This window comes from Gadus morhua, chromosome 6, assembly GCF_902167405.1.
Source record: "Gadus morhua chromosome 6, gadMor3.0, whole genome shotgun sequence".
Taxonomy (NCBI): domain Eukaryota; kingdom Metazoa; phylum Chordata; class Actinopteri; order Gadiformes; family Gadidae; genus Gadus; species Gadus morhua.
In genome coordinates, this window is record NC_044053.1 from 7,382,944 (window position 1) to 7,409,099 (window position 26,156).

The 26,156-nt window shown below is 44.8% G+C and overlaps 1 protein-coding gene across 2 annotated transcripts; it reads right to left on the minus strand.

Annotated features, from left to right (window-relative positions):
- Nucleotides 1–1,969: 1,969 nt before the first annotated feature.
- On the minus strand, nucleotides 1,970–26,132 carry pnpla7b (patatin-like phospholipase domain containing 7b). Of its 2 annotated transcripts, none has more exons than XM_030359645.1 (35): nucleotides 25,919–26,132; nucleotides 25,232–25,313; nucleotides 24,799–24,873; nucleotides 24,059–24,146; nucleotides 23,715–23,791; nucleotides 23,492–23,586; nucleotides 22,618–22,758; nucleotides 22,049–22,208; nucleotides 20,278–20,358; nucleotides 19,571–19,699; nucleotides 18,812–18,892; nucleotides 17,577–17,694; nucleotides 16,863–16,937; nucleotides 16,115–16,209; nucleotides 15,307–15,540; nucleotides 14,832–14,909; nucleotides 13,934–14,139; nucleotides 13,406–13,537; nucleotides 12,992–13,115; nucleotides 12,483–12,672; nucleotides 12,053–12,202; nucleotides 11,385–11,448; nucleotides 10,837–11,005; nucleotides 10,431–10,613; nucleotides 10,015–10,133; nucleotides 7,897–8,053; nucleotides 7,401–7,517; nucleotides 7,200–7,269; nucleotides 6,812–6,928; nucleotides 6,281–6,429; nucleotides 5,778–5,930; nucleotides 5,112–5,228; nucleotides 4,165–4,249; nucleotides 3,722–3,855; nucleotides 1,970–3,270 (listed from the first exon to the last, which is right to left on the minus strand). In XM_030359645.1, exons 2-35 carry the CDS (start codon nucleotides 25,268–25,270, stop codon nucleotides 3,208–3,210), a joined length of 4,065 nt encoding a protein of 1,354 aa, XP_030215505.1. In that variant the 5' UTR covers nucleotides 25,271–25,313; nucleotides 25,919–26,132; the 3' UTR covers nucleotides 1,970–3,207. The 2 variants fall into 2 exon arrangements, with proteins under 2 accessions (XP_030215505.1, XP_030215506.1); XM_030359646.1 differs by having other exon boundaries at nucleotides 25,232–25,272; nucleotides 25,919–26,110.
- Nucleotides 26,133–26,156: the final 24 nt, after the last annotated feature.

A 26,156-nucleotide genomic window follows, 5' to 3' on the forward strand; every position in this document is an offset into this window, starting at 1 on the left:
TTCATGCAGCTAATGGCTTAGCTGGTGTATAGGCCTACATCTCCGATATCCCAATACACCTGCTGCCAATTGTATTAAAACATTCCTGGCTATTCTGCACAGTCCGCATATTACAAGAAACAAACAACTCTGAAAACGGGTGGTAGCTAAATTGGGATTAATATGTTTAATTTAAATTCTAATGAATTCCTGATGGTATTGCTGCTCATGGGATATCCTTCTCACTGGTCGCATATTTGCACACTGCCCCAACAAACACCAACTAGCTATAGAATAGATAGATCCAGCGCTAGAATTTTTGCAGAAGGTGGCCAACACTGATTCTACATGTTCGCCAATCAAAAACATACAGCCAACAGCCAACTACAGCACACTGGCCAGACACTGGCAGGATAGGGAAGTCGGTATGGTTGTGAGTGAGTTAGCCAAAAAGTTCTGGGTTCGAAGCACCTGTCTACCTGTAGGCATCCCTGTGCAAGATGTCTTAGCCCTATCTTCTCCTTATTGTTGAAAATTAATTGAAAATGAAATAGATTATTACGGAATATCAATTGAAAGCTGCTGCTTTAGATCTAAATAGTAAATAAAGGTTCAAAAGTAAAATGTCTCTCCTCACATGGTCTTCCACCCGGAGTGTCCTAATGAAAGTGTGTTGGGGATCCATCTCTCTGTGTGTGTGTGTGTGTGTGTGTGTGTGTGTGTGTGTGTGTGTGTGTGTGTGTGTGTGTGTGTGTGTGTGTGTGTGTGTGTGTGTGTGTGTGTGTGTGTGTGTGTGTATTAGTGTGTGTGTGTGTGTGTGTGTGTGTGTAGTTATGAAACTTCATTTTCACAACTCTTGTGACTCTTGTGACTCTTTTGACACGTCGGACTCTCTGACGTCTCTGATATTTCCAAGAGACTCGTAGTGGGGGTTATCTCAGCCATGGTTGAGAAGGAATTGGGTTAAAGGAACTTTGGCTTTGTAGCCTATTTATGCAAATTAGCACATACGTAATTAGATTATGCCCCGTTTGCCCATGATAACAAACATTTTTTATTTGTTTGTTTTATTTTTTTGCAAGTAATCAACTCAGTATTTTTCATGCTGATATCTGAAGGTACATTTTTTTTGACTATTTTTTTTGAAAATAATGAATAGGCGTATGAATAGGGTATACTTCTGTATTTTTCTAAACTTTCCCCTATTGGGTTCCTTCTGTTGTTTTGTTTCCTTGCTCAGGACATATTGAGGATACAAAATCAGTTGAGTTTGCTTCTGTTGCAATTTGTTCAACCCTGACCCCTATTTAGGCTTAAAATGACTGGACTATTGGTCTCGATGGCAGTTCACAGCTATATGTTCGTTGATCAGTTTGGCCACGAGGCGTCGCTGTTTCTCCATTTTGCTCTGTTCCTTTCAGGTTTTTCAGCAGTGCACTGCAATACATTTCAGCTTCCAGGTTTTCAGCGTGCACTGCAATACATTGACCTTTCAGCAGTACAGTGCAAATCATTTGACCTTTCAGCAGTCTAGTGCAATACAATTGACCTTTCAGATATCAATCCAGTGCAGTACAATATATTTGACCTTTCAGATTGTTCAGAAGTGCAGTGCATTGTATTTGACCTTTCCGATTCTTCACTACAATTAATTTTACATTTCGGCATTTTAAGCAATTCTTTGTGCTTTTCATTCAGCTGAGATTTATGTCGCCTCGAGACTCTAAAGTCTCTAGTTTCAATTGAAATCAAATAACGTGTCTGGTTCTCTATTAAGTGTTGGATATGTGGTTAGTTTAAAAATAAAGTTGTACAAGCTGTACATTATAATGACCTAAATGTTGGAGGCGAATGCGCTGCTTCCTCAATGTTTTCTGCTATGAACACCTAAAATGATTTTCTCCACGGTTGGCCTGTTATTCGAAATTCTGTTTGTATGTTGGCGCGTTCTAGAACAAGGGATCTTTCCAAAAACAACGAAAAACAAATATCCTGTTTACAGGTTTTTATTTGATGTGCAACTTAACGTACAATACAACCGTCAGTCTCATTAAGTAGCCGGCCTAATAGGCCTTTTGTTTTCCCCTTTATACTCCCTTTGTTTCATTATGACTTATTCAAAACACAAGAATATTCAAATAGCCTCAAATTAAATTCCATTTCTTCAACAATGAAAATCATAAAATTCAGATGTCTTCATTATAAATCAGTATTAGAATTGATCATAGGTAAAAAGGATTTGAAACAATTTAAAATGTTACTTAAAACAGAAGGCCTAAACACAAGTAAATAAAGGCACCATTAGCTTATTAGACCTCATAATGTCCCGCAGTCACATAAACTAATATTTAGTCACCTTCACAATACATTAGCCTGATATTGCACTGATTGGCTGTCGCCCGGCATTATCCTAGGTAGAAATTACACGAGTTAGCCGATTACATTCAGCTCTTTCGCGCACACACACACACACACACACACACACACACACACACACACACACACACACACACACACACACACACACACACACACACACACACACACACACACACAAACACTCTGTTGTTAATGAGGTAATACTGTACTCGATTATTGCATTAGGATTTGGCTACGGTAAATCATTTGTTAGATTGGCATGACCGTGTTCGGGCCATTTAGTCACAGTGTTTCACACGTACCATTAGTGTGTTTATGCTTGTATAACCTATACTTTGTGACATTTCACAGCTTCGTCGATCACACAGGGAGTAAAGGCCATGGGTGAGCAGCCATTTGTAAATCAGAATCCATCTTGGGAGTTGTTTGTGACGATACTCTGCCCTTTTGTGATGAATCGAGGGTTGTAGTAGTGTACGACTCTAAATAAAATCATACTGTAACCTAGGCTAATAAAAATTTAGTTTTTTCCAAATCTCGCATGAAAGACGCTATGGCAGTCACACACAACAATGTTTACCAATAATGACAAATCATTTCAAGATGAACTAATAAACATTACCAAAATTCCATTACCACCAACGACATTCTTATTGGCTTATTGTCCTATTCTTCCTATATTTGGGCCATGCCAAAATGGTGCAAATGGGCGTTCTTCATGATTGCTAGTGCATAAGTACCTTCTACAAAGTGCACTGGTAGAAACACATGACTGTCTGGACAGGTGTGCTGTCTGGACAGGTGTCGGTCTACGGGTCATAGCCTTGTTCATGATGATGACGATGAAGGTCAATGACCATCGTGCTCCTCGCCCTTCTGTCGGTGTCGATGTCTGATCTGGATTTCCTCATCCTGAAAAAATTAAACACATGTTTAAAGTAGTTTTAACATTAACAATTTAGTACTTCACATTATCCAAAGGAAAAGGGGAAAGAAAGGGGGTGGGGTGGGGGGGGGGGGGGGTAGACTGGGTACCCCCAACCCCTTCTGCCGGCGATTTAAATTCTGCTTCTGGTACGGTTTTGCGGGAGCCAATCACCAAGCCAACTTTTCCACCGGCGCGCTATTGGCTGGTTTAACACAATGACGACAAGGAAGCGACGGCGAGCAGCCAATTGCGTGCAGAGTCATTCGAACTAGGCCCGTTGATCCCGCCTCTTGTGCCGAAGAATATAACAGCAGCCTCCACAGACCGCCGTGAGTCTACGATTGAGCTTGGCCTGGCAACAGCCAGGCTAGGGGGGGAGGGGGCTGAAGTTGTGTTTTAGCGTGACTCCTGTCGCCTGGTTGGACGAAGACGTACCGTCTCGGCAGTGTCGGCCGTCTCCTCCTCCTCCGTCAGCTCGCCGGTCAGGTAGGACATCTCGTAGTCCGACAGGGCGCTCCCCGCGGCGTCCTCCTCCTCGTAGTCCGTCTGGCCGTCGTCTGAATACTCCTCTGAGGGGACACGAACCAGGGCCGATAGGAGCTCATTCAGTAAGAACATACACTCACTAGTTATGGAGGAGAATACATCTATGCACACAGTGAGTTATTTAGTAAAAGTCGATATTCAATTTCAATGCAGAAGGAAAATATCAAAGTAGGGATTAATATTACTGAACGTATTGTAGATCACTGATATTGAATATTTCCCACCAATATTTTTTTTTCATGTTTTTCTCATTAATACCCTTAAACCATAAAAGTACATCAAAGTGTATATGTATAACCCTAATAAATAAATGGCGTAGAAGAGCAACGTACCCTCTATCGCCGTGCTCTTGACCGGTTCGATTCTGGACACGATCTCCGCCAGGTCGGTGAAGGAGGCGTTGGGACACGTGACCACCTGAGGGATGGCAGCATGACAGATCAGTCCTATTGAAAAGCACCTGCAGCTCCTCAAATCGCACCGTGCAGGTCGGCAGTGGCCGTTCATTCATGTGTGGGCGAAAGTATGACACAAATCCATTTTCTGAAGGATTTTCATTCTTCATTTAGATTTAGAAACTAAACTGAACACAACGTATGATAAGACAAAGCCGATGCTCGAGTGAATAAAGTAGAATTAAAATGTGAAGAGTATCGTGACGGATCAGGTGGGAAACCCTCCTGCTAGCTGAAAGGACTGCCAGCGGCTTTATAACAGAGAGCTGGCTAGATGTGTAAGGGACCGGGAATGTGTGCAAGTGTGCCCCGGAAATAATGGATGAATACATTTATAACAGAGAGCTGGCTAGATGTGTAAGGGACCGGGAATGTGTGCAAGTGTGCCCCGGAAATAATGGATGAATAAATTCTTAATCAGTCTCTAGGATCAACACTCTCCACATGGCCTCTCTACTTGACATTCACTCTTGCTCTATGGTTATGTTCAAGCCCCTACAATTAGTATTTTGGTCCGCACATGCATCAATTGAATCCTGCTTTTTTTATGCTATATTAGAGAGTGAGATAGAGAGGAAGGAATGGGAGATAGAGGGGAGAACCCGGGTCGCTATGTCCAGGACTGATCCTATATGGTAGGCACTCTGCCAGGTAAACCACCGGGGCGCCACCGGATGAATATATCTTTAATCAGTCTCTAGGATCAACACTCTCCCCATGGCCACTCTACTTGACATTCACCCTTCTTTGGTCCACACGTGCATTAAATAAACCCCGCTGTGGGGGACTTAATGCATGCTTAAGGCTGTCTGGTTTTGACTCACGTTGCCGCTCTTGGTCTTGTGGAACTCCTCCTGGTGGCGGTCCTTCAGCATGCTGTCCACCACCCCGCCACGCTGCCACACCTCAAACACCGTCTTGCCGTGCTGGTAGCCCACGTCCTGGCAAGCGGGTTGGAGATCGGATTGTTTGCCGATTCAACGACATGATGGGGTGCTGACATGTAAGCGTGATGTTTATAACTAGTTGAAGTGATGTTGGGCGTTGTATAAGTGCGGCAGTAGCTCAGGGGGTAGAGCGGGTTGGCTGGTAACCGCAAGGTTGCTAGTTCGATCCCCGGCGAGTGTTGAGGTGTCCCTGACCGAGGCACCTAACCATCACTACTCCTGACGAGCTGGCTGTCGCCTCACATGGTTGACTCCGCCGTCGTTGTGTCAATGTGTAAATGAATGGGTGAATGTCAGGCAATATTGTAAAGTGCAGCTTTATAAACCTTCTAGACCATGAGTCATTTGCCAAATACCTTATATATATCTGTATCATGAACTTCAGGATTCAAACAAATTACAAGCTCGTTCCCAAATCTAATAAAAAAAAAAACCACAATAAAAACAACTTTGATAGAAGTTTCCGCTGACAGCGATAGCTAACGGTGTTCTTTCCATGAGTAGAAGGCCAAAGATGGTCCCCTATGGGAAAGATGAGCTCACCGCGATCTCGTCGAACTTGCCGAAGTCCAGCGTGCCGTAGCGGTCGATGGGTGGCCGTATGTACTCGCAGTACTCGCTGTCCTTCACCAGCTCCAGCTGCCGCACGCAGCACACGTACGCCAGTCGCGTCTGGATCTCCGCCATGTTCAGCACCTGGCGGCACAGACATTCACCGATGTATAATACATTGAGACACCATCAAATACGTTTGGGGATTTTATAAAGTTGATCTTGTCTATATCGATATTCACATAGTTGTGCCGATTGTTAATTCCAAGAAAATGTGAGTAAGGGATTTATTAAAAATACGTTTTTTTATGTTTTAACAGAAACATTTAAAGTGATGTTAAAACTTTGTAAACGGAAACAATGTATGACTAAGATCATTAGAGTATATTCCTTAGGTATACATACAATTATTGATCTGTTCTTTTAAACACAACATTAAGCCCACCACCAATCTGGGGTTTGAGAAATGTACACTTCCAGGTTTGACCAATCACCTTGACCTTCTCGCTCAGCGGGTTGAAGCGTTTCCATAGCAACCACCAGCCGTTGAGGCTGTCCCCGTAGTTGGTGAGGTCGTCCTCGTCCTGGCTGCCCACGTCGACGGCGATCACAATCTTTGCACCGAGGCTCCGCGCAACGTCGGCTTGGGACACGAAACCCAGAACACGCACACGCACACACACGCACACGCACACGCACACACACACGCACACACACACTAAGGGTTTTAATATCCGCATAACTTTTAACTGCGCTTTGACACTTTTCTCGTTAACAATCTTTACCTCTCAGCTCCTTCAGTTCCTGAAGTGCACATGTAGTCTCCATCAATTTGAGCCACACAGGATCCGCTCGTTTGTTCATGTACATTTGCAGTAAGATACGCTATACTGCCCCCTCTTGTACATGTAACGTGACATGTACGTTTAAATACAGGCAGCGCTGCAAAGAACTGAGAGGTGTCTCATAGTCCCGACGTGGATCTTCACAAAGATGGGGTACGCAGAACTAAACTCTGGACTCACCTGGCAGGTTGTTGATGTATCCACCGTCCATCAGCAGGTGTCCGTCTTTGGGGTCGCAGAGTGGAGGGAGGTAGCCGGACAGAGACATGCTGGCCCTCACGTACCTCCAAAGCCAACCTGCAAGGGAACCGCAACGACGATCACCTCTTAGGGAAGACCCGTCAAGACCTGGTCGTTGGGTGGGAGCTGAGCTAGCTAAATAACTTTTTATTAAGCCTTTAGCTTGAATCATTCAACTCTAAAACAAATGATTCAACTGATAAAAAAGCAGCTGGCAAGTTAAAGAGACCAAACTAATATAATGATCCTCCTCCCTCTAACCTGTATTTCTAAAATACACCTAGCAGCGAAGTAATAACTCCATCATTATAGATACTGTGACACTGACCGTCAGTGTGCACCCTCATGGAAGACGCTGTGATGTCTGTTGTGATGTTGAAGTAGGGGATCCAAAGGTCCTGAGACACAAGACCGAGTCGAGACATTTGAAGCACACCTTGAGCAGTTGAATTGCAATATATTCGATGGATATAAATCCTAAATCGAGCTCAGATTCGGACCTTAACTCTACGTGCGATTGGGAGCATACCTCGATCTGTTTCCCCTTGAAGACGGAGCTGATGCTAGAGTTAAAGGAGGCTCCAGAGAACATGGAGGTCACCGGGTAGGTCAGGTCCAGGACCTTCTTGAAGATAGAGGTCATATCCTGGAAACAAACAACAACAACAGCATTAACAGGTCGATCCTTTGAATACCGTCCTTAAATGGCAACGCCTGGTGGTCAAGCAGAAACACACACACACACAGTTACAGTACATATTTAGATTTTTCATCGGTTCAATTAAAATACTTTTTTAAATGCCTCAATAAGTCACAAAGAGGATCATTTAAAGAACCTAACATATCCTCAGTGACAGTGGCATGATGGATAGATCAACATACCAGCCTACACATTGGACATACATTTGTAGTGGACACTCTACTGTGATTTCATTAGTGTGTAGCCCTGAAATGGTCAGTAATGGCTGAACTACTAATCATCGCGTTTGGCGGTGAAATAGGGGCCCTTGCGCATTTCGACCCACCACGGCAAACTCCTGTGCGCGGGCACACATGCGCCTGCAGCTCTTCTCCTCGGCGTACAGCGCAGCGATGAAGGAGCCGATGGAGGTCCCGCCCACCAGGTCGATGGGGATGCCGGCCTCCGTCAGCGCCCGCAGGATGCCCACCTGGGAGCAGCCCCTGGAACAACCACAGCCCGGGGTCAGGAGACGGGCCTTTTCTCAGGGCCATGGACCACAAACTCAATTATGTTACTGTTTTTTGGTGGTCTTGCAGGTAACTAATTATAAAGGCATTTAAAAAGGACTTTAGAAGACAATTATTTGAAAGAGAAATGTAAAACATAAAGTAAAACAAGGAGAAACATATGTGAGTTCCTGCTAGGAGAGAACTGGAGTCCCTGATGCTACACTAGCAAGAACCTTCTACGATACTCAACGTTATTTACTATAATAAGGAAACATTAAGGAGATGGGTTGGGAATGGGGAAGCTCTCTCTAAATCGGAATGGTTGAGCATCATAGAGTTGGATTATTAAAACCTTACAATTATAGAAGCTATTCAGAGTGCTTTCACTAGGCAGGAAAACACTGAATAGGACCAAATGTTACAGGAAACTAGTACCATCGGCTTTCTATGGCCCTAGGCTACCCCTTAAGACAATACTAATGCTGGGTTCACATTACAGGATAATGCGCCTGATTTCCCCCATCTGATTGTGCTCGGCCCAAATTTTATTTTGATGGTTCTTACATTGTTTTCGCCCGATTACCAGTTTGTTTGATATGAGAAGAAGATCGTCTTTTACTTCCACCACTGCAATTGATGCCGCCCATTTTTTTTTGGTTTGCTTTATGATTGTGAAAAACACAAAGGCAAAAGCTGGCAAAACATTACTAAGCAACAATTTATTTGCGATTTTCTAGATTTCTCATTTTGAGAATCAGTACTGGGTTGTTCGGGAATGGAATCGGTCAGTGGTGTGCTTTATCGTTGCCCTTCACACACTAAACTACCAAAAGGAACATTTATCTTATCTATCGGTAGGTAGATTGGGATAAATGTCAAATTGTCTAAGGTGAGTAAGGAATAAGAAGACGGGTTGGGCATGGGTGATAGATGCTCTGGCTGGGGGCTAGTACGGCTATCAAAGCTCTCACGGGTGGGGGGCTCGTGGCTTTGAGAAAGGTACCCACCTGACTAAACCTCCAGGTGGCGCTGGAGCAATGAGGAGAAGAAGGAGAGCAAAGGATACAGACAGGAAGTCAACAGGGAGTGTCAGGAAGTAAGATCCTTATCAAGTAAACACACCACCATTAGAAGTCCTATAAGTGAACTATGTGTCCTTATATGTCCTTGTTGTACAGGAACTGAGGAGTCGGGTCCAGAGCTGACTCGGTTAATCAATCAATTCAATTCTCACCATTATGGTCAGGAACCTTGAGAAATGCTAATTAATTATAGAAACAGTATTTTTCTTGGCTGCTTGTAAGAAGAAGCAGGGAAAGTCGAGCCATCACCTTGGTCTCCATTAACTTTTGCTGGCCAACTGCCATTATTTATGACATTTTTTAGACTCATTAAATTGTTAGAAGAAGTTTGATTCATCGATAATGAAAATTAAGCTCTGCTGAACTCTGAATGGGAGATTGCTGAACTTGATGATGTAGGGCTCTATGGGCGATACATTAGCGTGTTGTGATATATTTTTGACTTGTGTAATTTGGGTGATTTGTGATTATCTATACTAGCTTTAGATGTCTATAACAGACTTTGTTGAGCTGTTTTATTGCTATGGCACTTTAACACATTTGAAAAGGTTGTGGAAATTGAAAGGTACTCTGAAATCTACTGTAACAGTTTGCACTACCATCAATTGCAATAAAGACAAATGTGAAATATATTGATTGTATATCTGATTCCTATGGCTCTGCAATCGTTTTTTTCAACTATGTTCTGAAGAACTTTATTTTGTAGCTCCTCAAATGTTTACTGCCTGCTTTGATGTTTATCTTTGTTCTCAGCCTCACTATATTGACGCAGAGTTCATATCCTTATAAAGATGGGTAATATCAGTATTATCATTGAGTCATCCATGACGAGATGACGTCGAGTCTGAGATGACGACAGAGCGGTCGTACCTGGCCCCGCCCCCTCCCAGCACGACGGCGATGCTGTTCCCCGTCAGACCGCGAGCCAGGCGGGAGAAATCGGAGTGACGGTCGGCCGGCTTGTCAAACACACGCTGGTACATCTCCCTCTGAAACACACACCCACACACGCCCACAGAATCAGGCTCGCTTGCGCTTCGAACGATAATTCACATTCAAGTTTTTCAGAATAATTTGAGCCTCAAGATAGAAGATACTGCAGTTTGTGTATGTGTGTGTTTGTCTCTCTGTGTGTATGTGTATGTGTTTGTGCGTGTACCAGTTTGGGGAAGCTCCTCTTGCTGAGGACCCCACAAGGACGCATGTGTGTTTGTGCGTGTGTGTGCGTGTGCTAGTGTGTGTGCATGTGCATGTGCGTGCGTGCCTGCGTGTGTGTGCGTGCGTACCAGTTTGGGCAGGCTCCTCTTGCTGAAGACCCTGCGAGGGCAGGACAGGTGGTGGTGTCGGCAGATCCAGCTCCTCATGTTGAGCCACTCAGCGGTGCCCCGTGGGGGGGGGCCGTCCTCCCGGTGGAGCAGAACCAGCTGCTTCTGGGCCCGCACCGCACTGCCCTCCAACATACGCTCCAACTGGGGGGACATGGAGCCGGTCAGAGCAACGCACAGTCAAGCTGGAGGGAATACCCGTCAGTTAGAGCAACATGTTCTCTGACCGGAAGAACAGCCAATCAGGACCACATACAGGCCAACTTCGGGAACAGCCAGCCAGAGGCAGGCGCATTCAAACAGCAACGGATATACAGCCCTGTAGCCCCTGAGTCGAGGTGCACTTCTGCGCCCCCCCACTGCTCACCTCGCCCACGGCGGGCTCCTGCTCCCCCAGGCCCACCATCAGGATGCAGTCGGCCTGGCGGATGCAGCGCTGGGTCCAGGGGGTGAGGCGTGCGTCCGACTGGTACAACACGATGCGGTGGATGTCCTCCTGCTGCCCCAGCCAGCTGGACAGCCGGTACTCATGCACGCTGAGGAGGCCAATCAGAGCAGTCAGCGGGAGGACATGTGACGTGTGCCGCCGTGTGAGGCGTTTGGGTTGGATGGTTAATGTTTAGGGGGTGGGACATGTCCAAACTCCTTAACCAATCAGTTACGGACGTGTGGCTTTCCTGTGATGTGATTGGTTGTACGTTGTTGTAGGTGGAGGGCAGATACAGTTATCAGATATCATTGTCCACACACCACAAATAATTTTATGACATGTGCTTTGCTATTCCTATAGCCACTCTGCACTCTGTCCAGTAGCTACTCATCATTTGACAGGTTTGCTTTTCCTTCGTGCTACATACATTCTGCTAAACCGATCAGAACTTGGTTACTATTAAATCACTTCATCGCATGTCTGACCTGTCCAGAGCAGCAGAGCCCAGGCACTGTTTGATGGAATCACTGGTCAGCAGCAAAGTGGGACCTGCTCCCCAAAAACACACAGAAACAATGGAAGTGGTGAATTTAAAAGATCTTTCTACATACTGCTTATTACTCATTAGTACCGCTTGTGTCCTCAAGAGTCTAGTGAAAAAGGACGTAGGAAATAGTTTTGGAACCCAAACATAGTCTTTCTTTTAAGAAGGTCTCATTGTAAGTAAACAGCATTTAACAGATACGCGTTCATGTGTGTGATTGTGTGTATAAGTGTGTTATAGAGTGTGTGTGTGCATTTTACGTGTGTGATTTACCTGTGTGTGTTTGCTAGTGCGTGTGTGTGTGTGCTAGTGCGTGTGTGTGTGTGTGTGTGTGTGTGTGTGTGTGTGTGTGTGTGTGTGTGTGTGTGTGTGTGTGTGTGTGTGTGTGTGTGTGTGTGTGTGTGTGTGTGTGTGTGTGCTGGTGCGTGTGTGTGTATGTGTGCTGGTGCGTGTGTGTATGTGTGCTAGTGCGTGTGTGTACTAGTGTGTGTGCGTGTGTGTGCGTGTGTGTGCTAATGTGTGCTAGTGTGTGTGTGTGTGTGTGTGTGTGTGTGTGTGTGTGTGTGTGTGTGTGATAGTGCGCGTGTGTGTGCGTGTGTGTGTGAGTACCGATGCCACTGAGGGCGTGCTTCAGCTCCAGGGTGAAGGCAGTGAGGGGGACGTCGTCAGAGACGGGCAGGATGGAGACGGTGGAGAGGTTGGAGGCCGGGTTCCCAGAGTCCCACTTACTGGTGGGGGTGTGGAGTCCCAGACCACGCGCTGGGAGAACAGAAGGAATCCTTTGGATTGGTTCTCAAGGATTGCTACATGCTGCTTGCTTGCCGTATTAGCAGGAATACTAAGTATGAACTAGTAGTATGTGTATAGTACTATTTACTCGTATTGCTACTAGCACTATTTATCGCGCGCGCACACACACACACACACACACACACACACACACACACACACACACACACACACACACACACACACACACACACACACACACACACACACACACACACACACACACACACACACACACGCACACACACACCTGCCAGGGGCGCGTTGACCTGCTGCATGTTCCCCAGGATCTTCTGGCCCAGCAGGTGGATGAGGCGCGTGACGACCTGGGGGTAGCGCCGCTTGATGGAGTTCAGCGCCCCCTCGGGCAGCTTGGCCAGCTCCGAGTCCCGCACGGCGTGCACCGTGGTGGCCCGGTTCATATGGGTCAGAGCCTCCACCTGGGGGCGCCACACACACACACAGTACACCGATGGTCAATCATATATAGTGTCAATACATTTGTTCTAGAGTAGCAAACAAGCAGCAGACGGTTGAAGGGGTCTACCTCAACAGTCTGTCAAGTTTACTCGTCATCAACGTCTGTCTTTATATTCACATTACCTTCACATAAGAGATCCGATCTAAACGTCACAATGCTTCAGTTGGGAGTGATGACAACCAACCCTGTACAGAGCTGACTGATCTCTGTTTTCTTGCAGATTATTCATAAGACTATGGATATCAGTTAGTAAGGCATGCGCCTGAGAGAGCGCCCACCACGCCGATGAGGTCGCCGCGCCCGTACTCTCCCGCCAGCTCCTTCTTCCCGTCGTCCTTGGCGATGACGGAGCGCAGACGCCCGCTCAGCACGATGAAGGTGCTGTCGGACCGGTCATTCTGTCTGCAGGGGGGGGCACGGATTTAGTCTGTTTGATTTGTTGAGTGTGTGCCAAGTGTGTATTTTAATACAATGGACAAAATCTGCTCAGCTGGTAGAGCAAGGCATCAACAGTGCCAGGGTCAGGGGTTTGATTCCCTGTCTAGCAAGGCATCAACCCTGCCTGGGTAAGGGGTTGGATTCCCTGTTTAGCTGTACTTGTAGAGCATGGCATCAACACTGCAACAGTTAGGGGTTTAGTTCCCCGTCTGAATGAGGGTCAACACTGCCAGGTGTGGCGGGTCCGTCCCCACCTGTAAACGGCACGGCCCGCCTCCAGGGCCATCCAGTCGAGGGCAAAGTCGATCTGCCGGACGAAGGGAGAGACCCTCTTCACCACCGTGTGGGCCACGTTCAGGACCATCCGGGGGTCCTCCCGCATGATCCTGGGGTGGGAGAACAAGATGAAGATCAGCGCGTTAGGGTAAAGCAACAGGCACAGTCCCCATCTTCAAGGGGTGCCGGTTCGAGGCCCTGCTACCTAACGGTCTGGCATTACACAAATAGAGAGGGAGGCTGTTTTTTTTTTATTCCTCGGAATTCTGTGTTTCGCTTTGGTTCAACTTTAAGTAAATCCAGGGTACTTACTGTCTGTGCACGCGTCATTTTCAGATTACACCCGTTTATTTGAGTTGGATTATATTTGGATCCATCTTTTCAATACCCTGTAGCTAACTCTGTTGTGTTTATCCACGGCGCTGTGAGTGGACCTGGACTGGGCGCATACTTTTAGAAGTGAGTTCACGTGAGTCATCATGTGCATGAGTCATTGCGACGCCTACTCGTAGAAGTGGGCCTTGGAGATGGAGAGGAAGGTGCAGTCCCGGTGGGCGCGCACGGTGAAGATGAGGGGTTCCCCGGTGAGCACGGCCAGGTGGCCCACCATCTCCCCGGGGTGCGTGACGAACAGCAGGCTGTCCTCCTCCCGGTCGATCATCCTCTGGTACACGTGGAGGACCCCCGAGACCACAAACGCCACGCTCACGTCCTGGAGAGAGGGAGAGAGGGGAGAGGGAGAGAGGGGGAGAGGGGAGAGGGAGGGAGGGGGAGAGGGGAGAGGGGAGAGGGGGAGGGGGAGAGAGAGAGAGGGGAGAGGGAGAGAGGGGAGAGGGGAGGGGGAGAGGGAGGGGAGAGGGGAGAGGGAGGGAGGGGGAGAGGGGAGAGGGGGGGGAGGGGAGAGGGGAGAGGGGGAGAGAGGGAGACGGGAGAGAGAGAGTGGTGGATGGGGGGGGGGGAGACATATAATCAGTCAAAATCAGGTAACAATTATTTAAATATGAGCATAGCTTATGCAACAAGACAGTTGTAATATATGCATGAAATATTTGATTAAATCGAAAAAAGTTATATTTTAAGCAAGAATCTTTGATTTATAATATATGGCATTTGATGGGTGCTTTTATCCAAAGCCTCCCACGATAACACAAGCTTTGCTCAGCTGTTCTTGGGGCCCCAGTGGGACCCCCTAACCCTGGCAGTGTTAGTGCCTTGCTCTTCCGGTTGAACCAGACAGGATCTTTCATTTCAAGACACATTTTTCCACAACAACATCACAAGAATTGGCTGGCTGCCGTCTTCATGTCTCAATGTCTACTAACTTCAGACGTGTGCATTATTAACTCTAACCAACCATCGGTTATGAAGACATGAATGTTATAAATGCATGTAGGGGGGGCTCACCTGGTCTCCCTGGCTGGCCACCAAACACCCAGCCTTCACCTGGCGAAAGGTCACCCTGCCCTCCAGCAGACTGGGGTCCTGGGACAGGAGAGAGGATTTACCTGACCATGAAGACCTGTCACATAGAACACTACTTCATGCTTTCCCTGCGGAACACACGCACGTAACGAAACACTCTAAACCTAATAGGACTCACAAGAGAGATGTATATCGATAACAGGATCATCAGGAGGATATCAGTATTGACGAATTGCAAGATAGAGGCCTGGTCCATTTATAAAAACAAATGTGGACGCATATTTTATGTTTTTACTTTTAATGCATAAAAGCATCAAGAATATTAAAAAAAAATTAAAAAGCACATATAGGATTATGCATCAAGTAGGATAATATACATAAACCTGAAACGTCTACTTCTCAGGTTAACAAAAGATCAAGTGTGACTGGGTAGTGTAGTGGGGGGTTGCCATGGTACCTGCAGTTGGATGGCCTTCAGCAGATCCTTCTTGGCAGCCTGGAAGATGGCGTTGATCCTGTTGTGGTGGACCTGGCCGGGTGCGGGGGCGGTGGTGGAGGTGTTGGAGCTGGTGGAGGGGTTGAAGGGGGTAGAGGTGGAGGTGGAGGTGGAGGAGGGACTTCTTCCACTCTCGCTGTAGTGGTACACTGCTGAGGGAGTGTGAAGCATGGTGACACTCTTCTTCAGGATAGACTGGAGAGAGAGGGGAGAGAGAGTGATAGAGGAAGAGACAAGGAACAAGAGAGGGAGGAGGGGGGGGTTTAAGTGTGAACAGAGAGTGAGAGAGTGAGCAAGAGAGAGAGTGAGTGATCGAGGAAGAGACAATGAACAAGAGAGGGAGGAGGGGGGGTTTAAGTGTGAACAGAGAGTGAGCAAAAGAGAGAGAGAGAGAGAGAGAGAGAGAGAGAGAGAGAGAGAGAGAGAGAGAGAGAGTGAGCAAAAGAGAGAGAGAGAGAGAGAGAGAGAGAGAGAGAGAGAGAGAGAGAGAGAGAGCGAGAGAGAGCGAGAGAGAGCGAGAGAGAGCGAGAGAGAGAGAGAGAGAGAGAGAGAGAGAGAGAGAGAGAGAGAGAGAGAGAGAGAGAGAGAGGGTCGGAGATGGAGTAAGAGAAAGATAGAGGGAGAGAAAGAAAGAGAGAGAGAAAGAGAGAGGGAGAAAGATAGAGAGAGAGCGAGTGGAGAGCGAAAGAGCAGCACGAGAGAAACTTTACACGTAACCAGTTTGAGGACCACCCCCCCCCATCCCAAAACAGACTCCTCGGTCACAGACCTTCTGGGCCGGCGGTGATGAGGATACCGATGGCCCCTCTTCCTTTCGGACACGTGCCCGCTCAAACGCCTTGTTCAGGTCTGTAGTCATGTCCACTGCAAGGACATGAAGGAGGAGAAGAAACCAGAAATCCATTAGCACTAAGCAGGGTTCTTCCACGAAGAACCGATGGTACCATAGATTCTGTTATGCGAATACAATGAACAGGGTTTTGTTTCTGTGGAATATTATTTGGGGTCCCACAAAATGTATTCACCCCAGAGGAAAATCTAAGGCAACAAAAATGGGGATAATTTGGAAAACGGCTAGTAAGTACTGAACGAATGTCAGTTAATCTCGAAATATGTTTTATTTGCAATGTGATCTTCAAGGCAATACTGGAACAAAAAAACTTCCTGAAAAATGATCAGCTTCTGCCAATCTGAGAGCAAATCAATAATTTAATAATAATTTGTCAATACTACCTGTTTGTTCAAGTTCGAGTTGGAGACGTCTGATCATCCACTGGTGTTACTATCTCCTGACTTTGAGATTTCCCACTGCGATAATTAGTTATCTACATTTCAATATATTTATATATCTGCCAACTTAACTTCATGTTGATATATCTACATTTCAATAACTCGACACTCACTCAATCAACTGTCACTAAAATAGGTTGGCTTGCGAGTGAACTGAAGTTAAAATATAATGTTAAATGCTCTGCTGTGAATTGTAAAACTATGTAAATCTAGAAGGGTTCTGTTACCTGTAACTGCCATTGGTGTGGAGAGAGATCTGGACTTCCTGCATTTTGCCTCAAAGGTGGCCCTTTTTGCTTCTCCTACAGAGCATGAGTCAAAGTTACAGTTGTTAAAAGTATGAAAGGCATTTTCAAGAAACCAGCTGTAGTGAGCTAGATTTTGGAGGGAATCCAACTGAAGAAATCCCGATCCTCTCTTCAGGCCTCCATTCCATTTTCAGAGCATTCAATGTATTGAGCGCTGCTAGGATCTCAACAGAATTTCAACAAATATGACAAAAAAATGGTTCTAAAATGAATTGCGTACCCTATCTTTAATACTAACATACATAATGTTAGTATTATACAAGTCAGAAGCAGTTAAAAAAACAACACTTTATCATTCTTGATTTCATGTTTTGGGTTAGGGCATTCTGTCCCAGCCAAAATGTATTGGTTCAGTGGGTTTGATCCCAAATGTCCAGATTCTAACCTGTAGGATTTCTCAAGCTAAATGCCCTACCTGCTCCTTTATGTCGGATGACATGTATCTGTTCACTTTAATTCACTTTAGATAAAAGCATATTTGTAATACCTTAATAGAAAATAGCAAGACATGCATGCCGAAAGTTGAGTAAACAATAAATAAATAATGAAGAATGGTGTTACGATACAATCCATGCCTGTGGAATGCCCGATGCATGAATAAAAAGTAAATAATAAACCAGGGTGTGTGTGCACCTGCGTCTGTCTTTTCGGCAGCCGGGTCTTCAGTCTGCGAGGCCTGGCGACTGAGCCTTCTGGGGTGGGCTTCACCGAGGATCTGGGACACCGATACCAGGGGGATAGCCTGGCTCTCCTGTAACACAAACACACACAGTGTCACACACGCACAGAAACGCACAAAGAGACACACACAGGCTCAATATGTTTAATAGCGGAAGACGGCATGAAAATATTCATATTATTGTTTGTGTAAAAGTTCTATGTGCATTTAAAAATAACATGTAATAAATATTCAGTTTTTTATCGCGGTCTCGGTCTTTAAACCAATGTCGCTAATGAATATTACTATCAACCAATACATCAAACATCGGTGCATCCTGAATAGCAGTTACATTATTACTTCAAATATTTAGACCGATCTGAGTTTGAACACACAAATCTTTTTGACAAAACAGATCCAGCCAGGGAAAAACAGCATTTGAAATATAGTGATATTAGGCCTAAAAAAAAGATAATGTTTGGTTCCGATTTCCGACCGACCCTGTCTATTTATGTGCGACCCAAATTATTTTATGAGCTTTAAAAAAAGAAAAAAAAGAAAAAATGGATGAGCGAATTTTCTCGTTTTTAAATGAAAACAACCTACCTATCATTCGCTGCCGCTGGAAAAAAAGAAAATAAAAAAAGAAAATAAAATCCCTACCTACCCATGACCTCAACTGACAACCAACAGGAACCAAACTTTTTTTTTTTTTAGGCCTTAGAGATGTAAAGACAAGAGCCAGGGGGAGACTGTGTGATTGACATGTAGAGATATTAGAGATGTAGAGGGATTAGCCAGGGGGAGACTGTCTGTTAACACCGAGACACTGGATATGTAGAGGGATGAGTCGGTTAACACTTAGAGATATTAAATACTAATGCTAAATACTGGGTATTTAGAGTATATCTTTAATTTATCTGTTGATACAAGTTTTTGTAATATCGCACATTTTACTTTTTAAAGTACTAAAGTAACCCCCCTATAGTCGATATTTTGTATTTAACGGTTTATACTTATTATTATTTTAATATATACCTTACCTTTTTACTTTTTAATGCTGTTTATTTTTATTGTTGACCTGCTCTGGCAATGCAAATGTATATTTCTTATGCCAATAAAGCTTTTTTGAATTGAATTGATATTAGAGATGTAGAGGGATGAGTCTGTGTGATTGACATGTAGAGATACATTTCAGGGGGAGTGGTACCGTGTTGAAGAGCTCCGTGGTGAGGCCCAGGTAGTTATGGAGGGCCAGGAAGGTGACCCGCTGCAGTCGCACCATGATGATCTACAGACGACACGGAGACCGGTCCGAACATTACACCTGACCTGCCGAAAACTCACACACCTTCACAAACTCACACACCTTCACAAACTCACACACCTTCACAAGCTAACACACCTTCACAAGCTAACACACACTTTCACAAACTAACACACACTTTCGCAAACTAATACACACCTTCACAAACTAACACACACTTTCACAAACTAACACACACTTTCGCAAACTAACACACACCTTCACAAACTAACACACACCTTCACAAACTAACACACACCTTCACAAACTAACACACACTTTCGCAAACTAACACACACCTTCACAAACTAACACACACTTTCGCAAACTAACACACACCTTCACAAACTAACACAAACCTTCACAAACTAACACACACTTTCACAAACCAACACACACCTTCACAAGCTAACACACACCTTCACAAACTAACACACACCTTCACAAACTAACACACACTTTCACAAACCAACACACACCTTCACAAACCAACACACACCTTCACAAACTAACACACACCTTCACAAACTAACACACACATTCACAAACTAACACACACTTTCACAAACCAACACACACCTTCACATTATTGAAACCTCCCAGAGAAAAATCAATACATTTGCTTAGCGCTTAACAGCAAACGATTTCCGTCACCATGGTTACCTGGATGACCCGGACCAGGGTCTCGGGGTACTTCTCGAACACCGACTGGAACGCGGTCGCCGGGAGCCGCAGGACGGTGGAGGACGCCGCCGCTCGCGCCGACACCGTCTTATAGGGGGCCGGGTAACCCTGGCGACCACAGGAGGAGACGACATCAACAACAACATGGATGGACGGAGGAATACTGATGTTTCCACGTGGAGGACATGATAAATTCATGACACTGATGTCAATGACGGCAACATCTGGCATGCAGCCCCGCCTCCCCTGTGTGGGACGGATCAACGATCCAGATACTCTTCTGGTGTGTGATGGAGCATTAGTGGAACGATGTTATTGTGTTAGTATATCATTTTGTTTTGTTGCATTTCCTATTATGCACTTGACTTCCCCTGTTATATGAATACATCAATAAATCTACTAAGACTGCTTTCTGATTAAACTTGGCTACTCGGTCCAGTTGTTTTTGGTTTTAGCTTGCTAGTGCAGCACTCGAAATGCCTTACACCAATGTTGTGTCTAATTTATATTGCATCAAAGCCATGATGTGCAGACTAATAGACTGGCTGAAGCCTATATTGCTTTTAGCTTTAAACAGAAGCACAATATACTGGCTGAAGTAAACTTGATGTACACTTTGACCTTATGTATCACCAACATAACGGATATTGCGAAGAGAAAGAGGAGAGAGGGACGTGCACACGTACAGTGATAATGTCCAGCATGCTCAACAAGCTATGCACGCTGTCGCCTGGCAACACGTCCTTCACCACCGCCTCCGTCCCATCCTACGGAAACAGAGGAGGGTCAAAACACATTTGACATTTAAACATCGAGATATAAAACACAACGTACATGGTCAGGAATATTGTAATAAAATGCTGGAGTTATGATTTTGAGCTGCACATGCATGCTGTTTACCAGAACTTTTCAGATAAAAACAATTATTTAAAACACACTGCAAATTACTACCACAACTACTTTTTATTTAAAAAGATAGCACCTGTCCCTCTATATTTGGTATACACTTTCAAACAACAGTTACCCAGTAAAACAGTTACTAGAAAGGGATTTGAATCCAGAGCTAGTGGTGGGTGTCAGGTCACGGAATGCCCCTGCTAATAAACACGAGACTTCAGCGACCTATGCTGACTTCAGATCAGCTTTCCGTGGTCGACAAACAGAGAAAAAGGCAGACAAGCCCATAAACAGTACTGGTGCCAAAGTTATAAAATTCCCACTGGTGTCCATTACGGATGTTTTGACTAGCTAGCTCCCTCCATATATGCCATGAAAGATAGATTTATTAAAGCCTTCCTTTTTTTAAATAACAAAAATAAATAAAAATAATGACTTCAAAATCTATCGATAGAAAATGACACATTACACAAGAGTCACACTAAACGGAAATTGAATAGAATTTAGTGGCAAGTTGATATCCCGACATAAAAAGTGTAAAATAAGTGTCTAAAATGTGTCCTGGAAAGTGCTTGTGCCTTTGTGTGTGCGTGTGTTACATACATATACATATCAATCATTGATATTAACCACTGAAAACCTTGGTTACAAATGCCAACTTATGTGCTAGTGTTGGGTAGTCTAGGGCATGTAGATAGGCTGGCGACCCATGGACTTTGCATTAGGGGGCTTTCAAAAACAAGAGCCAAACAGTTAGTAAAGTACTTCTCAATTTCAGAAATTAAAGGAAGCATGTTTATTTAGTAAAGGAGACGTTTCCTGAAATTATATGATACATAACAACGTGCTGCTGTGTATGTGTGCGCGCGTGTGCGTGTGCGTGTGTGTGTGTGTGTGTGCGCGTGCGTGTGTGTGTACATATTTTATGGCATGATACAGATAAGAGAGTGAAGACAGACCGGCGATGGTGTTGAAAGAGAGAGGGAAGGATGTAGCATTAGGAGACCAGTTCAGAATGGAACCTGCAGCTGCTACAAGAACATTATCACCTTGATGTTAAGTGCACTAAAGAGGCACCAAAATAACAGATTATTAGGTCATCCTTTAACCCATAACCCAACTAAGATTATGATGGCTTTAAGGGCCCAAGTGACTGGAGCTTCAGCTGGCTAGTGGCTTCTCAGCTAGTTAGGTTAAGCAACTCTACGACTTTCTACTTTGAGGGTTTGATTTGCCTTAGTTACATTTCAAACATCAATCCATACTACTTTCTATTCACTCCCATCACCACAGACTGCCACATCTCTTACTGGCATTATTACTTGCTTGTTCATCTTAGATAAACCTTTGAACTGGGTTCTGACAACTCCATTTTTAACAGTTTGAGACATAAATGGTTAATCACAACGGAACAGTAGGGATCAATCATGTGATTTGAAGTTCCAAAAGCACACTTAAAGCCGCCATCTTGGAACTTCTGGATCAAAATCTCGATACAGTAACCGAGCAAACAGTTGTTATTGTTCTAACTATAATGCATATGTTCTGGTTGTATCTTACACTCTCGTGGATGCAGAGCTCCAGGTGTCCGTCCTGGACCACGTAGATGCTGTCGTCCAGGTCCCCCGGGCGGAACAGGGCCTCCCCCTGCTGCAGCGGGACCACCACCATGTGACGACACAACTCCAGGAAGAGGGGCTTCTCGAAGTGACCCAGCACCCTGGGAACATAGACACACACACACACACACACACACACACACACACACACACATTGACACACAGGAACCCGAAAACACACAGATACATAGAGACACAGGAACCCAGAAACACACAAATACATCGAAACACAAGAACCCAGATACACACACACACACACACACACACGCACAAACACACACACACACACACACAGGCTCTTGTGATGTGGGCTCCCTGGATGACCCATTATGTTGGTGTTATTTTACCAAGATTGTGTTTCTGATTCATATCGCAACCATGCGCTCTGCCCAGTTTCTTTCGTAATACCTTTATTGATTGCTAGGCTTTGATTGTACTTGTTGACCTGGATAACAGAGTCTGCCACTAAAGGACTTGTATCATGTGTCATGCGATGCACTGTGAGCCCACCGGACGTTCTTGAGCATGTAGAGGACCTCGGAGGGGAGGTGGGACGTCTCGACGTCGTACTGGTTCAGGTCCGCCTCCAGCAGGGAGGGGGGCAGCTCCTTGGGCTGGAGGGTTGGGGGCTCCTTCCGGATCCGCAGAATCCTGACGGGATGGGGGGGAGGGGGTGACACACAGAACCACCAGACCCAGACTTAGAAAGGGTTCACCATTAGTGGGATACGTTTGCACACACAAGGAATACGTGCTGATATGTGCTGTGCAGAGATAGGATACACAAAGCACTACAATCCGAAAAACAATACAATACAAACAATGAAACACAGAAACTAAGACATTTCACACAATTAACCAGGAGAAAGCTACCCTTACGGTTGTCACAGTGTAGGGGAGTATGTTTACACGTTTGTGTTTGTTTTTTAAACACGTTTGCCTTTAAAAATGTCTTGCGGGCTACAGACATTTGTGTTAACATATACACAGGGGTGCACCTAACTTCTTTATAGAGTTATTCAGTTGAGTACCAGGAGATGGTGTTTGGTACGCACCCTAGACATAGCTCCGCACGTAACATCGGATCTTATGAAACGTACCCAGTTTCACAGAGGTTTTTTGCGTCACCTTTTTTTTTTTTTTATCAACTGCAGCAGCTCGACCACGGAGCTTTTGATTATCTGACAAAAGGAACGTTGCGATCAGCTATGTGCACCCCTGCATATACAAACATGATAAGTATACAAAAGGCATCACCGAAAAAAATGTGGAAAGTGGTTTTGGAGTAGTCTATGGTTTTCTTTGTTCTTTCCTCTCTTCATCTCTTCCTATCACTGCCAGCTTTGCGGGGTGTGTTTCTGTACATTCTCTGGAGGACACTCACTTGCGTGCGATAGACATGACTTTGGTTCGCTTCCTGACCCGCTGGCGGGACGCAGCGTTGGAGGCGGGGTTGGAGGTGGAGGACAGCGTCTGGACCTAAGAGTGGGAGATTTTCTTTACTACAGAGAAGTATTCAGCAAATTGATATAATAACCAGGTACAAAGCCTATACTCAGCATAAACCTCACATTTAAAGTCACTAAAAGACACTGCATTGTACACACCTTCCTCATGATCTTCCTGCCGTAGAACAACACCTTGTCTCTCTTCCTGAACCGGTATTGTGGACCGGCCTGCTCTTCTGAAATATAACAAGAAACACGGAAGAGAACCGACAGGATTGATTGTGTGTGTGCACATAAAAAAATTGAGTATTCTGACTGATACATAAAACCCTAATTCCAAATATTCAAAATATGGTTGAGAAGCACTTTGTTTAAACATGCTGAATCATTGATGCAACCGATATCTTCTTTTCCCACTAGTTTCTGTGTTACAGGTTTGGTGATCAACCGGAAGTCTTCCAACGGAAAAACTAGAGGGGAAACCCGGAACAGGATGCACTTACTGGATAACTTGTACCGCTTATAGAGAAGAAACACGACCACAACGATGAGGGAGATCAGCATCACTGCTCCGATTATTAACACTGTCAACTGGATAAAAAAAGAAAAACATAGAATATGTTAAACTAAGTTTGTTACAAGTTCTTACTGCAGTATTTATGGACCTCTGCTTCGGGACCCCTTTTAGGGTGGCCTGATTTGCATATTGGGTCACAGGAAAATGCAAATACAAAAAAAACAACTTATGTCCCGACTCCCAATGATCCGCCCCAACAAGCAAACAACTACTAATCATTTAGTGTGGAGGGATGTTGATGTTGATTGGTCAAATGGGCAGATGCAAGGAGGGGGTAGGCAAGAATTGATAGATCTAAAAATTTGCTTGCAGGCCTAAGAATGTTAAAGGTCCCATGTTATACCATCAGGTGTGAGTGGGATTAGCCATTACAAGCCGTTTTGGAAATCTACAATGACATCCCAAGTGGGCGTGCCCACCTAGATGTATGACGGATAGATGGGTAACATTTGCTACAGTCTACTGGGTAGGCTGGTAGACAGATTTGCTTGTAATGACTAATCACATTCACACCTGGTGGTATAATATGGGACCTTTATGAACCACTTAGATAAACAGAATGAGGTGAAAAGCGTTGTTCTTAAGTAGTATGCTGCTGTCAGAGGGTTTGGGTTATGGGAAACACAGTGGACCACTTTAAATCACAACGGAAACCAGACACTTTACCATCGAGATCTCTGATTGGTCCTCGGCAAACTGCTGCACCCGGGCCTTGATCTTATTCCCGAGGGGAACAAGACTCTGAAACACCAACAGAGTATACAGTAGAATAAACAAGGAAAAGAGGGATTCCTCTGGACAGTATACAAAACCATACATGGGAGCGAGCTGTTTATTTTCAAATCTATTTAGGACCATTTATTAAACTACACTTTTTTGCCCTTTATTTTTTAATTTAAGTTGAAAATAGGGAAAACTAATTAACTAAACAACTGAACTGCACTTTCATTTTAAGTAATAGAGAACATTACAATGAATTGACTGAAGTTTAAATTGGACATAATAACCATGTCAAAAACTTTGCTCAACCACATTACTTTCTATTTAAAGGACCAGTGGTCACTGGTCATTTTGTTGACAGTTTGACAACCAAACGTACCGGGTATATACTGCAGGTCTCTTCATCCTTGTCCTCCATGCCTGGAGACGAGGATGTAGGTCTAAACACGACTCAATCCACACTTACATAAAAAAATAATGAATGAGGCTTGAATTAAAAATGACGCACATTTATTATGACGTTTCATTATCAATGCAGAAGAGTATTCATTAAAACACATGCAATAAAGACAACTTGAAGTCATGAGAAGTTACGGCAAATGTTTCTTAACATTAAAACAAGGCCGCACCGCCAAGTAGACACTGTTTGAAAACAAACCGCTTGTGACTACTGGACCTGCATAAACCCATTTAGTCCGTGTGTAATGGGATACCCCCCGTTTAGTTGACCCCCTACACTCCACTAATACTCCACTGCGCTCCCCAAGGAGCCAGAGACATGCCAACGGGCCACAACCTCCATTCATGAGAAACAGTGCCGTTGTTCTCAGCGTTACGTTTGGTTTGAACAGCAGAATTGTTAAGCAATTGGCATCACCCGCATACAGAATAGAGAGGCGAGGGTCACATTCTCTCGCCCTCAATCGGATCTTTCTTTTGAAAACTGGGTATAACAAACCTAATCGGCAATAAAGTTATTGATATAAACGCAATCCATAGCACAATGCCCGATAACAGTTGAATCCCCTTTAACTGACACACTAATATGTTATAAATTGTATGTTACCGTAAATAACACTTCACTCTGTCACTGCGTGTCCGCTGCAGAGGTCCTTGGAAACAAGTGACAGCCAGAAATAAGTGGGCGGATTTGTCCGACGCCTTGGTTGCATTGATAAACAATCAATATGTCTTTTAAGAAAGACACCCTGTCGTATTTTTAACCAGTCATTTTGGACATAGTGTCACCACACACAAAAGCGCCTCCAAGTTGTTGTGTAGTACACGCTTTGTTGCAGAACAAC

Excerpts from the sequence above, each read along its gene's own strand:
- pnpla7b (XM_030359645.1), bottom strand. The coding sequence starts at position 25,270 with ATGGAGGACAAGGATGAAGAGACCTGCAGTATATACCCG. Across the intron at positions 6,430-6,811 it reads ATACATCAACAACCTGCCAG|CCGACGTTGCGCGGAGCCTC; the intron begins GTGAGTCCAGAG and ends TCGTGTCCCAAG. Across the intron at positions 3,856-4,164 it reads CAAGAGCACGGCGATAGAGG|AGGAGTATTCAGACGACGGC; the intron begins GTACGTTGCTCT and ends GTGTCCCCTCAG.